The sequence below is a fragment of the Ursus maritimus genome, unplaced genomic scaffold (assembly GCF_017311325.1).
Source record: "Ursus maritimus isolate PB19 unplaced genomic scaffold, ASM1731132v1 scaffold_4, whole genome shotgun sequence".
Classification (NCBI taxonomy): Eukaryota; Metazoa; Chordata; class Mammalia; order Carnivora; family Ursidae; genus Ursus; species Ursus maritimus.
In genome coordinates, this window is record NW_024426552.1 from 63,556,397 (window position 1) to 63,570,562 (window position 14,166).

Genomic DNA, 14,166 nt, shown 5'->3' on the forward strand with positions numbered 1-14,166 from the left:
CGCCCGCGCGCGAATTTCTGTGTGAGGGCTGCGTGTGCTCCGGCTGGGCGCGCGAATGTCTGTGTGAGGGTGTTTGTGTGTGCTCTGTGCCTAGGCGCTCGGCGCGGGGAGACACGGCGGGAGCGGCGGCTCTGCGCACCCAGCAGGCTGAGGCGGGACTCGGGCCGCAGCTGTCGCCGCCACTGCTTCACGTCCCCCAAGAGCCGCCGCGGTGCTGCGGGGAGAGCGGACCGGCGGGCGAGCGCGGCGGCGGCTGCGGGCAGAGCGGGTGGGCGGGTGGGTGGAGGGGGGAGAAGAGGGAGGAGGGCTGGACACGCTGGGAGGGAAGGGGGGGTGGAGGGAAAAGCGGAGGCAGCCGGCGCCGCCGCGCGCCCCTCCCGTCGGCTGTTGCTGTTGGGTCACCCGCATATGTTTTGGGGTCCGGCTTTTGGGGGTGGGGAATGGTAAAAGGCCTACCCCTCATTACCTACTGAAAAAAAGGGAGCGTTGACGATGATGGGGGAGAGCCCAGAAGGTGGTAGTAAATAGCGGCTCTCCCACTGCACAACCCCAACATCGTTTTTCTGAAAATATTCTGAGCTGAACCTTTAGAAGGAAAGCCCGCCCTTAAGAGAGACAGAGTCTTGGTCTGTTGGACTCCTGTCTGATTGTATAATAATAATGATGATATAATGCTAATGACGATGATGACACTGCCTTTTATTTTTACCCCAGTGCTGATAAAGCGTAGCTACAGCTGGGGATAAAGCCCTTGAAAATTTGATGTATGAGGAGGAAATACTGTTGCTTTTAGAGTTATATTTTATTATTTCTTTTTAAAGGATGTTCTTTTTTTGAATTAAAATTTGACAAAATGAAGTATGACTCTTTCTCATTTTTAAGTCATTTAAAGCCAATGCTTGTAAAATGGGGACGGGCTACTGCCTTGACTAATGAACAGCTAAACACTTTTACCCAGGTATAAGTCCATGTGTTAAGTCACCCTTTCCTTTGAATTTCTCAACAGTTTTTAAAATGAAGAAGTTTAATTTCCGAAAAGTTTTGGATGGCTTAACTGCCTCCTCCCCTGGCAGTGGTAGCAGCAGTGGCAGTAACAGTGGTGGTGGGGCTGGAAGTGGTTCCATACATCCAGGAGGGACTGCAGGGATTCTCAAAGAGGAGATTCAGGAAACCCTGACTTCAGAGTATTTCCAGATTTGCAAGGTAAGTTTTGAATTGGCTTAAAGCCTATTATTTCTTTATTTTACCGTTGGGAGGAAAGAAGAATTAAAAAACAAACAAAAAAACCACCCACACTAGGGACTGGAAATTGTTGAGATGCCAGCATTTGACAGTCCTGGACAGAGAACTCTACAGATAGATGTTTGAATTAATAAAGTTATTCTAGGCATTGTTAAAAAGCTATGGTAGTTTGAAGTGGAAATAAGCAAACGTAAAAAAGTAGAATTTGCAAGACAATGTTAAGGCCCAAATTGTGGGCAACATTTTTAATGTAATATTTATGTATAAGTAGAAAACCGAAGGAAAAAATCATTCTGGTTAATTCCTTGTTGACATTCAGAGAAACTAATTGTTATTTTATGTTACTGTGCTGTATAAAATGATTGAAGCTATTAAGATGTTGCTAGAAGTAGATAGTAGCTAAAGGAATACATCCATTAAAAGATCTAACAGTATTGTTTTACATTCATTGTTTAAAATTCTGTAGAAAAGCACCCCCAGATTCTTAAACAAATGCAATGGATTTAATTCTTGTAAGAACTTAAAAAATAGCCTGTTTTCTGGTTTAGTGAGGAAACATTTTAGGTAATTATGCTTTAATGTTTAATTTCTAATGAATAAGCAAAACAAAGAGATTTTGATGGGGAGAGATGAGAATTTACAAAACAAATGCTTTAATATATAGATATTGTTATATTTTCTGACATAGTTTGTAATTTTTATTGTTTCTTTTTTGGGGGGGTAGCCTAGGAATGTGTTTTTGACCTACCATGTACAATTTAAAAAGCTACTAAGTCATTCATATGATACAGATTAATATAGTTTAAAGTATCTGAATACATAAGAACAAATCATAAATTTTGAAATCACATAAATTATTAAATTTTTTGGTACTTCAAAAGATTTTTTTGAAATTATTAAAATTATTTTTGTAGTAAATAACTTATATATAATGACATAAGTTTCAATTATTGTCTTAGTCTCCATTCCCAGTAGGGTCATTATAAAAACATCGAATCTGTAATTAGTAAAATATTAATATTGGTTTACCTAAAAGTGAGTTGATTTAGAATTAGATCAGATTAAAAGATATAATTCTACCCTATGAGGTTTGTATGCATAAAATTTGTATACAAAGTTGTATATAATTTCATTATCAATTTGAAATAATATGTCAGATTAGGGGTTTAATATTGGTCATGAGACAAATACGTAAAAGTGTCCTAGGGGTCAAATTTGAACTGCTAGTTAGGGGAATAAGGCCCTTATTATCTATTCTTTGACATATTACTGTTTCCATTCCAAGATTCTGAAAAAATTTCCAAATTCTCTTACTTCGTGAATGTGAGGCAGGAGAGTTTTGGTCAAGATAAAATTGATGTAGAAAAGATAGACCTCTGAAACAGAGTGGCATTGGACTATTGAGGTTTTGAACCTGGTAGAGAAGGTTTTAAATTAAAAATTTCAGGGTAAATGGGTGAATGCAAGAGAGGAAAAGTTATGCAAGATAACTATATATCTTCCCATTTATTCAGACAGGAAATAGACATGAGAAGTGGCAGAAGTTAAATATGTATTAATTCAAAAACATATGGCATGGTAGGAAGAACACTGGCCTAGGAATCAGATTGTATTTTATTTAAAGTCCTGTCATTTGCCAGCCATGTATCTTGGGCAAGCCATTTATCTGCCTTGAGCCTTGATTTTCCCATGTGTAGTACAGTAATAAGTATTTCTGCTCTTCTGACTTAAGGTTATTGGGAAGATCAAACAAAACAATGGGTGAAGGCGATGTATAAATTGAAAAAGGGGATAAATGTTTATTTTTATATTGTTCTGAAAGTTTTAAAATCACCTTGTTCTTGGTGGAATGACTATAAGCAGTGGGCTATAATAATATAGGTAACGAAATTATACTTTCAAAGAAATTAGAAGGATAGATAGCTATATAAGTGGAACACTAATAGTATTGAAATGTTACTAAATGGGAAAAGTATTATGGCATCTTTGGATAGTAATATAGTTAATTTTAAAAAGTGATTTTATGATTGTACTTTAGGTTACCTGGACTATAATAAAATATATAAAAATGGTTTAAGGATGTTTCAAAATTAGAACTGTTACTAAAATGGGGACTTCATTTGGACTCACTGATTGAATGTGCAAAGAACATTCTATTCTGAGTACTAAGCAGTTGGCACCTTTTGGGTACTTGTACCTTTTCCACATGGCCAAAATTAAAGTACAAATCTGTAATCTGCTCTTTTGAAAACCATCCTCCTCTCTATTTTCTGATCAGTTATCAAATCCTATCTATTCCATTTCCCTAGTATTTCTGAAATTTATTCCCTTTTCGCCATCTCTAGTACCTGTTCTTTCTGTCATATTTTCTTGGTTAGTCTCTTGAAATCACTTCCTTCCTGATCTTCTTACGTCTTGTTTTACCCTATTTCAGTTGATTTTGTTATAATAATGGTTATTTCTGAACTAAAATGTTCATTATGTCATTTCCCTGCTAAAAATTCGATGTTGGTTTCCCAGAGCAGTGATGCTCTACAAACAAAAGTTTAATGTGAAACCCTGTAAATAACATCTAGTAAAACAAATAAATTACTTTATTGGCATACATTTAAAAAATAAATTATAATAAATTATACAGCTGTTATAAAAAGCTTGTTTTTTATATTTGGTTTTTATTGTATAATACTATCCCTGGCAGGTAGTAGGATTTTTGCTGGCTTTAAAAAAGTAAAAGTATGAAAAAAAGTGCCTTTTCTGAACCTGAACTCTATGAAACACAATTTGAAACTACCGCTCTATACAATAAATGTCAAACTGCTTAACTTGATCTGTATATAGTTCCCTTTAGATGGGATTCCTGTTTACCTTTCCATCCTCATTTCCTTGACTTCCTAAGCATATTTCATTACCTGAAAGCACTGTATTCTCATATCTCAATGCCTTTTCTCAATCTGTTGCTTCTAACTACAATATCCTTTCCAGCTTTAGTAAAATTGGAGAATTCCCAGTTCCTTTTTTTTAAAGATTTATTTATTTTAGAGAGAGAGTGTGTGCACATGCGCTTGCGCTCAAATGGGGATGGGGTGGGAGAGAACCTCAAGCAGATTCCCTGCTGAACAGAGCCCAAGGAGGGATTTGATCCCAGGACCCTGAGATGATGACCTGAGCTGAAATCAAGAGTTGGAGGCTTAACTGACTGTGCTACCCAGGCGCCCCTCGCCAGTTACTTTTTATCTCATAGTTAAAGTACCACCTCCATGAAACCAGCTCTGACCACTGCCTTCCTCTTTTCCTGCCCAAAGCAGAGTTTTTTTTTTTTCCCTTCTTCTGTTTTCCTATAGCACCTGGCATATTCCTATAGAGTTAATGTAGCACCTTATTGTGATTAGAAAATTTATTTTTTTGTCACTATCGTTATATGTCAACTCTTTGAGTGGTAAATATATTTTGTTTCCATATCATTGCTAGGCTGCTTATTACCTAGCAGGCCAGTGGTTCTTAACTCTGTGTAATAGAAAGATTTCTAGCTCCACCCATCTTAGAGAATCAGTCTCTAGGGGTTGGGCCTGGGCACTTGCATTTTTTGAAAAGTCCCCACAGGAGATTCTAATACATGGCTGTAATGAAAACAATTATAGTAGGCACTTGATATACTTTATGAATGAAATAATCTATACATGGTTGGTTGATTAATTGAAATGAGATTAAAGCAGAAAGTTATTAATAATGATATATGTTTTAAACATTTTATCTTAAATGAAAACATATAAATATACGTCAATTTACAAATCACTTGATAAACGAACAAGATTTTTTTGTTGAGCATTGGTTCTATAATTGGAGTTCTGTGTGGACTTTTCTTCCACAAACCATTCCAAATTCATTATGTGTAGTTTTTGGTTTTAATTTATTTAAAGTAGAATAAGAACTTATATGCTTTTGAAGCAGGCGTCAGGTCCTTCTAGATGATATGTAAGTATCATCTGACAGTTTATACATATGGTGAATATATAGTTGACCCTTGAACAAGGTGGGGTTAAGGATGCAGACCCCCCACATGATTGAATATCTGTATGTATTCGACTCCCCAAATCTTAACTCCCTAAAAACTTTGATTCCCCCCAAATTTAACTATAAATAGTCTACTGTCGACCGGAAGTCTTACCAATAACATAAACAGTGGATTAACACGTAATTTGTATTTTATATGTATTATTATTACACTGTATAATAAAGTAAACTGGAGAAAAGAAAATGTTATTAAGAAAATCATAAGAAGAAATACATTTATAGTACTATACTACATTTATCGAAAAATATTCCAAGCATCAGTGGACCCATGTAGTTCATACCCATGTTGTTCAAGAATCAACTATAAATACACACATATATATAAAAAGTATAGGTGAGTGTATATATATATACACACACACACGAGATACATGCATGTGTATCTATATATAAAATATATATATGCATATATATATCCATCCCTATAGTTAACTGACCTACACATAATTAGGCCAGGAGTAGGAGAGTAGTAGGATAAGTATTCTAGCTAGAGTTTACTAATATCAAGCATTCAGGGAATCATTAGTATCAGTCTATGTTTTACCAAGAGAATGGGAAGTTTTTGTTAATCTAGTGAGTTGGTTAAATTAAAGTTAGAGACCTTTATCTGTAAGATCTCCCATTTGACCTTTGTAACAGTCCTGTAAGGAAGGCAAAGAAGGTGTAAATATTTTTATTTTACTGATAGGACATCTGAGGCCAGAGAATTTAAGTGATATCCTTAGGTCTTCAAGTTGGTAGGAGGCATAGCTAAGTCTAATGCTCTGCTCTTCCATTATTAAATCCAGTATTTTTTCTGCTTTATCTTTCTTACTTATTAAAAAAAAAGCAACATGATTAATTTATAAGGAAACAGAGACATTGAGAACATAGAATTTTCTATTGCCCCCCCCCCCCAAATACATCCTAAATCTGACCACATCTCTTCACTTCCACCACATCTTTTGCCTGGACTACTATTCTACAGCTTTCTAGGTATTTTCTCTGTTCTCACTCAAGCTTCACTACACAGTCTCTTCTCATAATAAGTGGTAGAATCCTTTTAAAATTTAAATCATATTATGTACTTTCTGCTCAGAACTCTTATTTCTCTTAAAAATAAAAACAACAGTCCTATTAATGTCTTATATAAATGGTCCTGGTCCTGACATCACTTTCTATTGTGCTTTCTGTTACTTACTCTGCAACAGGTACATTGGCTTTCTTACTGTTTCTCAGACATGATTCCTGCCTCAAGGCTTTTGCATTTGCTGTTTCCTTTACATGGAACACTACCCTCTCTAATAATTGTATTATATATTCCTTTTACATTATTCAGTTCTTAGTTTAATTGTTAACTTCTCAAAGAGATCTTCATTGCTGCTTACTCCCTCTCTGCCCTTATCTTGATTACTTTTTCCTGATAATACAACTGCCTGTTATTACATTATATATATTTATTTACTTATTATTTGCTTCTCCTATCATAATTTAACTCCATGAGGGTGGGGCCTTATTATGTTCACAACTATCTTACCAATTCATAGAAAAGTGCCTGCCACATAGAAAGCAGTTAAATATTTGTTGAATGAAAAGATGAATAAATGAGACAAGGAAGCTGATAGAATGATGTATTAAGAGCAAATTAGAGGGGTGCCTGGGTGGCTCAGTCAGTTAAACATTCAACTCTAGATCTCAGCTCAGGTCTTGATCTCAGTGTCTTGAATTCAACCCCATGTTGGGCTCCATGCTGGGCATGGAGCCTACTTAAAAAAAAAAAAAAAAGCAACTTAGACTTTGTTTTGAACAGCCTCTTGGAAAAGGCTTTTATGAAGTAAATTTATGTAACATAAAGACATGGAAACCATTCAGTGAGTGACACCACGTTAGGAATATCGTGTATAATTTTCAAAAAGATATGAAAAAGAAGATTGTAGAAATATTCAATGAAGTCTCAGTTTTTATTGAGGAAGATATAAGGGACACTTTTGTTTCTAAATGATCTTTTTAGGGTAACAATTTAGAAGTACTAGATTGACAGTGACAAACACATGGGATGCTCTAGACCTTATTAACAAAATAGACAAAAATAAATATATCACCAGAACCAGATGGAATGATTCCTAAAGTTTTGAATAAACTCTTAAATTAGCCAACTCCCTATTCATCAACATTTGTAAGCTGTTTTTATAAATGGTCATGGTGTCAGAGACAACATGTAGATAACTAGCATAACTTCTGCAAGGAAACAAATTTGTAATATGATCCTCATACCAGATATAGCATCAGATCTTCTCAGATAAATGGCTGTAAAATAAAAAATACAGGTGTAGAGGGGCACCTGTGCAGCTCAGTCGGTTAAGTGTCCGACTCTTCATTTCAGCTAAGGGTACTGGGATTGAGCTCGGTGTCCAGCTCCTTGCTCAGTGGGAAGTCTGCTTGAGGATTCTCTCTTTCCCTTTGCCCGTCCCTCTGCTCATGCTCTCTTTCTCTCTCTCTCTGTAAAAATAAATAAATAAATCTTTAAAGAAAAGAAAGAAAGAAACGTAGATGTGGACTGTGGAGAACTAGGGTTTCCAGGACCTCAGAATGCTGAATGAGGTTAAATGCCTAGGTATCCCTGATTATTATCTCTTCTAATTTCACATCATTTTATTTGGGAAGTTTTATGACTGATTTTGGCACAAGACCATGATCACAGTTCTACATATCTGCAGTTTGCATTCATTAAAATATTCTGTGAGATGTGTGGATTTGTCTCATTCTATACTGTAACTGGTAGAACAAAAGGTAGTACAGCTGACACTGAAGGATAACTTATTATGGATAAAGTGTCTGACAATGATTTCATGTTCCTATTACCAAAATGGACAGTTGAGGGTGGGCATCTTTAAGAATAGGAATGGAAGCAAACCAGAAGACTTAAGCAACTTTGTTAGGGTTGAGATACTAACAAATTTATGTACCAAATGAATTAAAATTAATTTTTTTAAGAACCAGAAACAAAGGCCAGATGATTCAGTTACTCTAGGCTCCCACTTTATTTATCCTAAGAGGATAAGGGTGCTCGTGTAAGGGATTATAGACTTGTACGAAGTATATTTATACATTTTTAAAGTTACTATAGAGAACAATCACGTTTTCTTACCACAAGTCTTTGGTGCTAGTATATTGTCAGCAAATTGGATTATGGGTCTCATTTAGTATGGCAGTTCTTTTCTTAAAAGGAAATAGTGCTCTTACTCAATGTTGAAAAACAGAGCTTTTCCTCTAAGATCTGAAACAAGAGAAAGATGTCTGTTCTTACCACTTCTATTCAACATAGTACTGGAAATTCTAGCTGCCACAGTCAGATGAGAAAAAGAAATAAAAGGCATCCAAATTGGTAAGGAAGAAGTAAAACTCAGTATTTGCAGATGATGTTATACTATATATAGAATACTTGGAAGACTCCACCAAAAAACTACTGGAATTGATAAGTGGATTCAGTAAAGTTGCAGGATACAAAAGTAATGTACAGAAATCTGTTGTATATCTATGCACTAATAATGAAGTAGCAGAATGAGAAATTAAGAAAACAATCCAATTTACAATTATACACAAAAAAGAATGAAATACCTAGGAATAAACTTAAGTAAGTGAAAGACGTGTACTTCAAAAACTATAAAACACTGATGAAAGAAATTGAAGATGACACAAGCAAATAGATATTCCAGGCTCATGGACTGGAAGAACCAATATTGTTAAAATGTCCATACCACTCAAAGCAATCATTAGATTAGCAATCCCTATTAAAATACCAACAGCATTTTCCACAGAACTAGAACAAATAATACTAAAACTTATATGGAATCACAAAAGACCCTGAATAGCAAAACTTATCTTGAGAAAGAAAAACAAAACTGAAGGTATCAAACTTCCAATTTCAAGATATGCTACAAAACTCCAATAATCAAAACAGTATGATACTGGCACAAAAATAGACACATAGATCAATGAAACAGAATAGAAAACTCAGAAATAAACCCATCCTTATGGTCAACTAATCTATGATAAAGTAGGCAAGAACACACAATAAGGAAAGACAGTCTCTTCAAGAGATGGTGCTGGGAAAACTGGGCAGCTACATGCAAAAGAATGAAACTGGACCACTTCCTTATACCACAAACAAAGGCAATGGAAACAAAAGCAGAACTAGACTATTGGAACTACACCAAAATAAAAAGCTTTTGTACAGTGAAGGAAACCATCAACAAAATGACAAGGCAACCTACTGAATGGAAGGAGATATTTGCAAATCATGTGTCTGTTAAGGGTTAATTCCCAAAACATAAAAAGAACTTACACAACTCAACACCAAAACATCAAATAAATTGATTAAAAAGTGGGCAGAGAACCTGAATGACATTTTTCCAAAACAGACATAGAGGTGGCCAACAGACACATGAAAAGATATTCAGTATCTCTAATCAGCAGGGAAATGCAAATCAAACCACAATGCGATACCACCTTACATTTGTCAGAATGGCTGGAATCAAAAAAGAAATAACAAGTGTTGGTGAGGATGTGGAGAAAAAGGAACCCTTGTGTGCTGAGTTGGTGGGAATGTAAATTGGTGTAGCCACTATGGAAAATAGTGTGGAGGTTCCTCAAAAAATTAAAAATAGAAATGCCATATGGATAGTGATTTCACTACTGGATATTTATGTGAAGAAAACAAAAACACCAATTCAAAAAGATATATGCACCACTATGTTTTTTTGCAGCATTATTTATAATAGCCAAATAGGCAACCCAAGTGGCCATCAATAGATGAATGAATAAAGATGTGGTGTATATTTAATGGAGTATTACTCAGCCATAAAAAAGAATGAGATCTTGCCATTTGCAACTACATGGATGGACGTAAAGGGTATTAATGCTAAGTGAAGTAAGTCAGAAGAAGACAGATACTATATGATTTTTCTCATGTATGGAATTTAAGAAAAAAAACTAGGAAAAAGACAAAAATTCATATTAAAAATAGTGCTATCATACTTCGTGTATGTCTCAATATAGAACTAACTTAAAAACTTAACATAATTTCCAAGTTTGTATACCTGTAGAATTATTACTAGTGATTAAACCGAATTTGTATTTCTTGAATTTTAGCGCAGTTCTGTAGACCTCCTTCTGCCTTCACTAGAAGATGTGCCTGCAAAAAATCACAGGGTTAAGTTACATAGTTTACTTTTAATGATAGAATGATTGTATTGCTTTCCCATATCATTTTTCTATATACCATTTACATATTAGTTTAATAGCAATAACTTTGTATTCATTGAAGTTTTCAAGTAGAAGCCCTGTTTTAAGCTTTATTTATTTATTTTATTATTTTTTTAAAAAGATTTTATTTATTTATTTGACAGAGAGAGACAGCAGGAGAGGGAACACAAGCAAGGGGAGTGTGAGAGGAAGAAGCAGGCTTCCCGCTGAGCAGGGAGCCTGATGTGGGGCTCAATCCCAGGACCCTGGGATCATGACCTGAGCCGAAGTCAGACACTTAATGGCTGAGCCACCCAGGCGCCTCTGTTTTAAGCTTTAAATTGAGTTTTTGTCCTATTAGAGAAAACTGAGTTTTTTGTTCCTACTTAATTGTCAAAATAATAATCTTTATAAAATGTTTTGGTTGTAGCTGCAGTGTTCTTTTTTTTTTAAATTAAAAAAATTTAAAACATCTTTTTAATATTTGAAAGGCTAATCCCTTAATGTGTATAATACACTAGGGAATCATTCCTAACTTTCTAAATAATGCTAACATTTATTGATAAGGACTGTTAGAAATTCAGTGATTAAATCTGAGAAAACCAAAAACAGAAAGCATATTTAAGGATTTAGAGAAAGTAGTTTTAAGGAATAGACTACAAGACCTCCAGGAACTGCATAATAGGCCCATGGTAATACCTGTGTAGAGGCTTGATTAAATGGAACATTCATAGTCACTGAAGGAACACAAGGAGATATTTAACAAGTTTATTGCTCAAAAGATATTTACTGTACAATGTTAAAAATGATTAGGACATAAACCATTCTCAGCCAACTGACTATAATGAGTGAAATAATGCTTTTTGGTTGATTTATCAACAAAATCATTTAAGATATTTTCCGGACTTATGTAAGATATTAGAAAGGAGAGTGTGATTTTAGTTTCATTGGAGGCCTAAAATTACCAGTTGATATTGATGGTATATGGAATTATTTTGAATATAATGATACATAATCAATATAATGAATTTGAATTTGAAAATGAATATAATATTTAATATTTTAACTTTAGGCAAGTATCTTATAATTGGATTATATATATCCAGTAAACATCTCTTGGATTGAAAATAGTATAAAAACATCTTCATAGTAGGATATGTATATTTCATTATAAATAAAATTGACCATTTTGTAATGGTGGTTTTAGATGTAGATTTGATGCCTGGATTCAAAGATAAGGATTGGTAGCTAGAGAAAACTGTTAGTTTTTAATAATTTTTCTGCTTTGCTAATCATCTATAAATTTCAGTGACATTAAAAACTAGTACTTTACCTAAATATACACAATAAAGTTAGACTGTCAAGAAAATTAATTGAATTGCTTAATGTTCAGTCTAATTTATTCATTACAAATTGACTAACCACCTTTCTACAAATCTGAAAACAAAAAAGTTTGAAAATCATTAGTAGTACGATCAATTGAGAAGTTAGAGTAAGTCTGAGGGAAATGCTTATGGTTTGTAAACATCTGAGTAGATGAGAAATGAAAACCTAACGAAGGAGAAATAAAAGTAAGCAGAATGATAAGAGGAAAACTCAAAAGTATAGTTAAATAATCTGATGCTTTCTTTAGAAATAATATTAAGAAAGAAATTCAAGGATGTCTCAGCATCACAGAGAGGTCAAGGATGGTGAAAACAAAATTAAAAACAAACAAATCAGAACGGAGAGAGCCCATTTAGACCAGAGGGAATTGATTAGGCTAAAAATATTTTCACTAAGATGATGGATAAAATTAAGGTCACACTATAATAGAGAATAGAGTTGATAGAATTAGTACTTTAAAGAGTAGATGTGTTGATGTGCTTGGGTGGCTCAGTTGGTTAAGCATCTGCCTGGTTAAGCATCTGCCTTTGGCTCAGATCATGATCTCAGGGTCCTGGGATCGAGTCCCATGTCCAGCTCCCTGATCAGCAGGGAGTCTGCTTCTCTTTCTCCCTCTGCTTCCCCCTCCTCCCCCGCTTGAGCCCTCTCTCTTTCAAATAAATAAATAAAATCTTTTTAAAAAAAGAGTAGATGTGTAAAGGGGTGGCTGGCTGGCTCAGTCAGTAGAGCTTGTGACTCTTGATCTTGGGGTTGTAAATTTGAGCCCCAGGTTGGGTGTAGAGATTACTTAAAAATAAAATCTGAAAAAAAAGGGTACATAAAAAAAAAGTAGATGTGTAAGGAGAAAAGTGTTAGGAAAGTAGCAGTGATGGTAGATTTTAATATCATTTTGGTATATTGTAGTGGGGCTAATGCAGTTGAGCCATAGAAAAGAAGTTAAGGCCACCAGAAAGGGAAAGGTAGAGGGGGAAAAGAGGAAAGATTTTACCGTTAAAGTAGTGAGGGTATTTGATTTGGAAATTTTTTCTTTGCTTGATGAGTAAATTTTTTCTTTACTTGATTCATATTTCATTTGAATTTCCAGCACACTGTGCTTTAATTTCCTCTCAGGTAAATAAAAATATGTAATTCTATTAGAATATTGTATTATTTTCCTATTTATGCTGCAACAAATGACCAAAAACTTAGTGGCTTAAAACAACACAAATTTATTAGCTGATAGTTCTGGAAGTCAGAAGTCTGAAATGGGTGTCACTGGGCTAAAATCAAGGTGTTGGTAGGGGTCTAGGAGAGTGTTTTCTCCTTTTCTGGCTTTTAGAGGCTGCTTACAATTTCTTCTGTCTTCTTCCCAACATTGGCCAGTTGAATTTTTCTCACATTGCATCACCGTTGACTAACTTTCCTGCTTCCCTCTTCCATATTTAAAGATTTATGGTCACATTGGGCCCACAAGGATAATCCAGGTTAACTTCCCCATTTCAGGGTCTACTGATTAGTAATCTTCATTTCATCTGCAACCTTGATTCCCCTTTGCCATAAAAGCTAACATATTCACAGATTCTTTAGGGGGCCATTTATTCTGCCTTTCACAAAGATGTTCATTACCTTCACCTGTCTGTTTTTGTTTGTTTTTAAATTACTTTCTGGAAAATGAACAGAGAGAATACTCTAATAAATTCTTAGTTTCAATAGTTATCAACTTTGCAAATCTTGATCACCCATTTTATTGTTTTAATGCAAATCCTAGACATTATACCATTTCATCTGTAAAAATTTTAGAGATCAGATAAGAACCCCCCCCTTCTCTTTTTCAAAAATATAAACTTCCGGGGCACCTGGGTGGCTCAGTTGTTAAGCGTCTGCCTTCGGCTCAGGGCGTGATCCTGGCGTTCTGGGATTGAGCCCCATATCACGCTCCTCCACTAGGAGCCTGCTTCTTCCTCTCCCACTCCCCCTGCTTGTGTTCCCTCTCTCGCTGGCTGTCTCTCTGTCAAATAAATAAATAAAATCTTTAAAAAAAAAAATATATATATATATATAAACTTCCCCCCTTCTCCTCTTAAAAAATCTCTAATACCATTATATCTAAAAACATTAACAGAATTCTTTTTACATTCTAATATGCAGGTAATGTTTAAATTTCCTCAATTGTTCCATAGTATCTTTTTGTAATTGATTTGTTTGGCTTGGGAACCAAACAAGGTTCGCACTGCATTTTCATCTGGCTTGAAGTTATCTTTAATT

At 34.9% G+C, this 14,166-nt stretch overlaps 1 protein-coding gene across 2 annotated transcripts in view; it reads left to right on the forward strand.

The window, feature by feature from the left end:
• Positions 1-1,014: 1,014 nt before the first annotated feature.
• Positions 1,015-14,166, forward strand: part of STXBP5L (syntaxin binding protein 5L) — a 419,474-nt gene continuing 406,322 nt past the window's right edge. For both annotated transcript variants that reach the window (XM_008708188.2, XM_040621308.1), the window contains exon 1: positions 1,015-1,203. In XM_008708188.2, coding sequence (XP_008706410.2) covers positions 1,015-1,203 — 189 coding nt within the window. The remainder of the gene's footprint in view (positions 1,204-14,166) is intronic.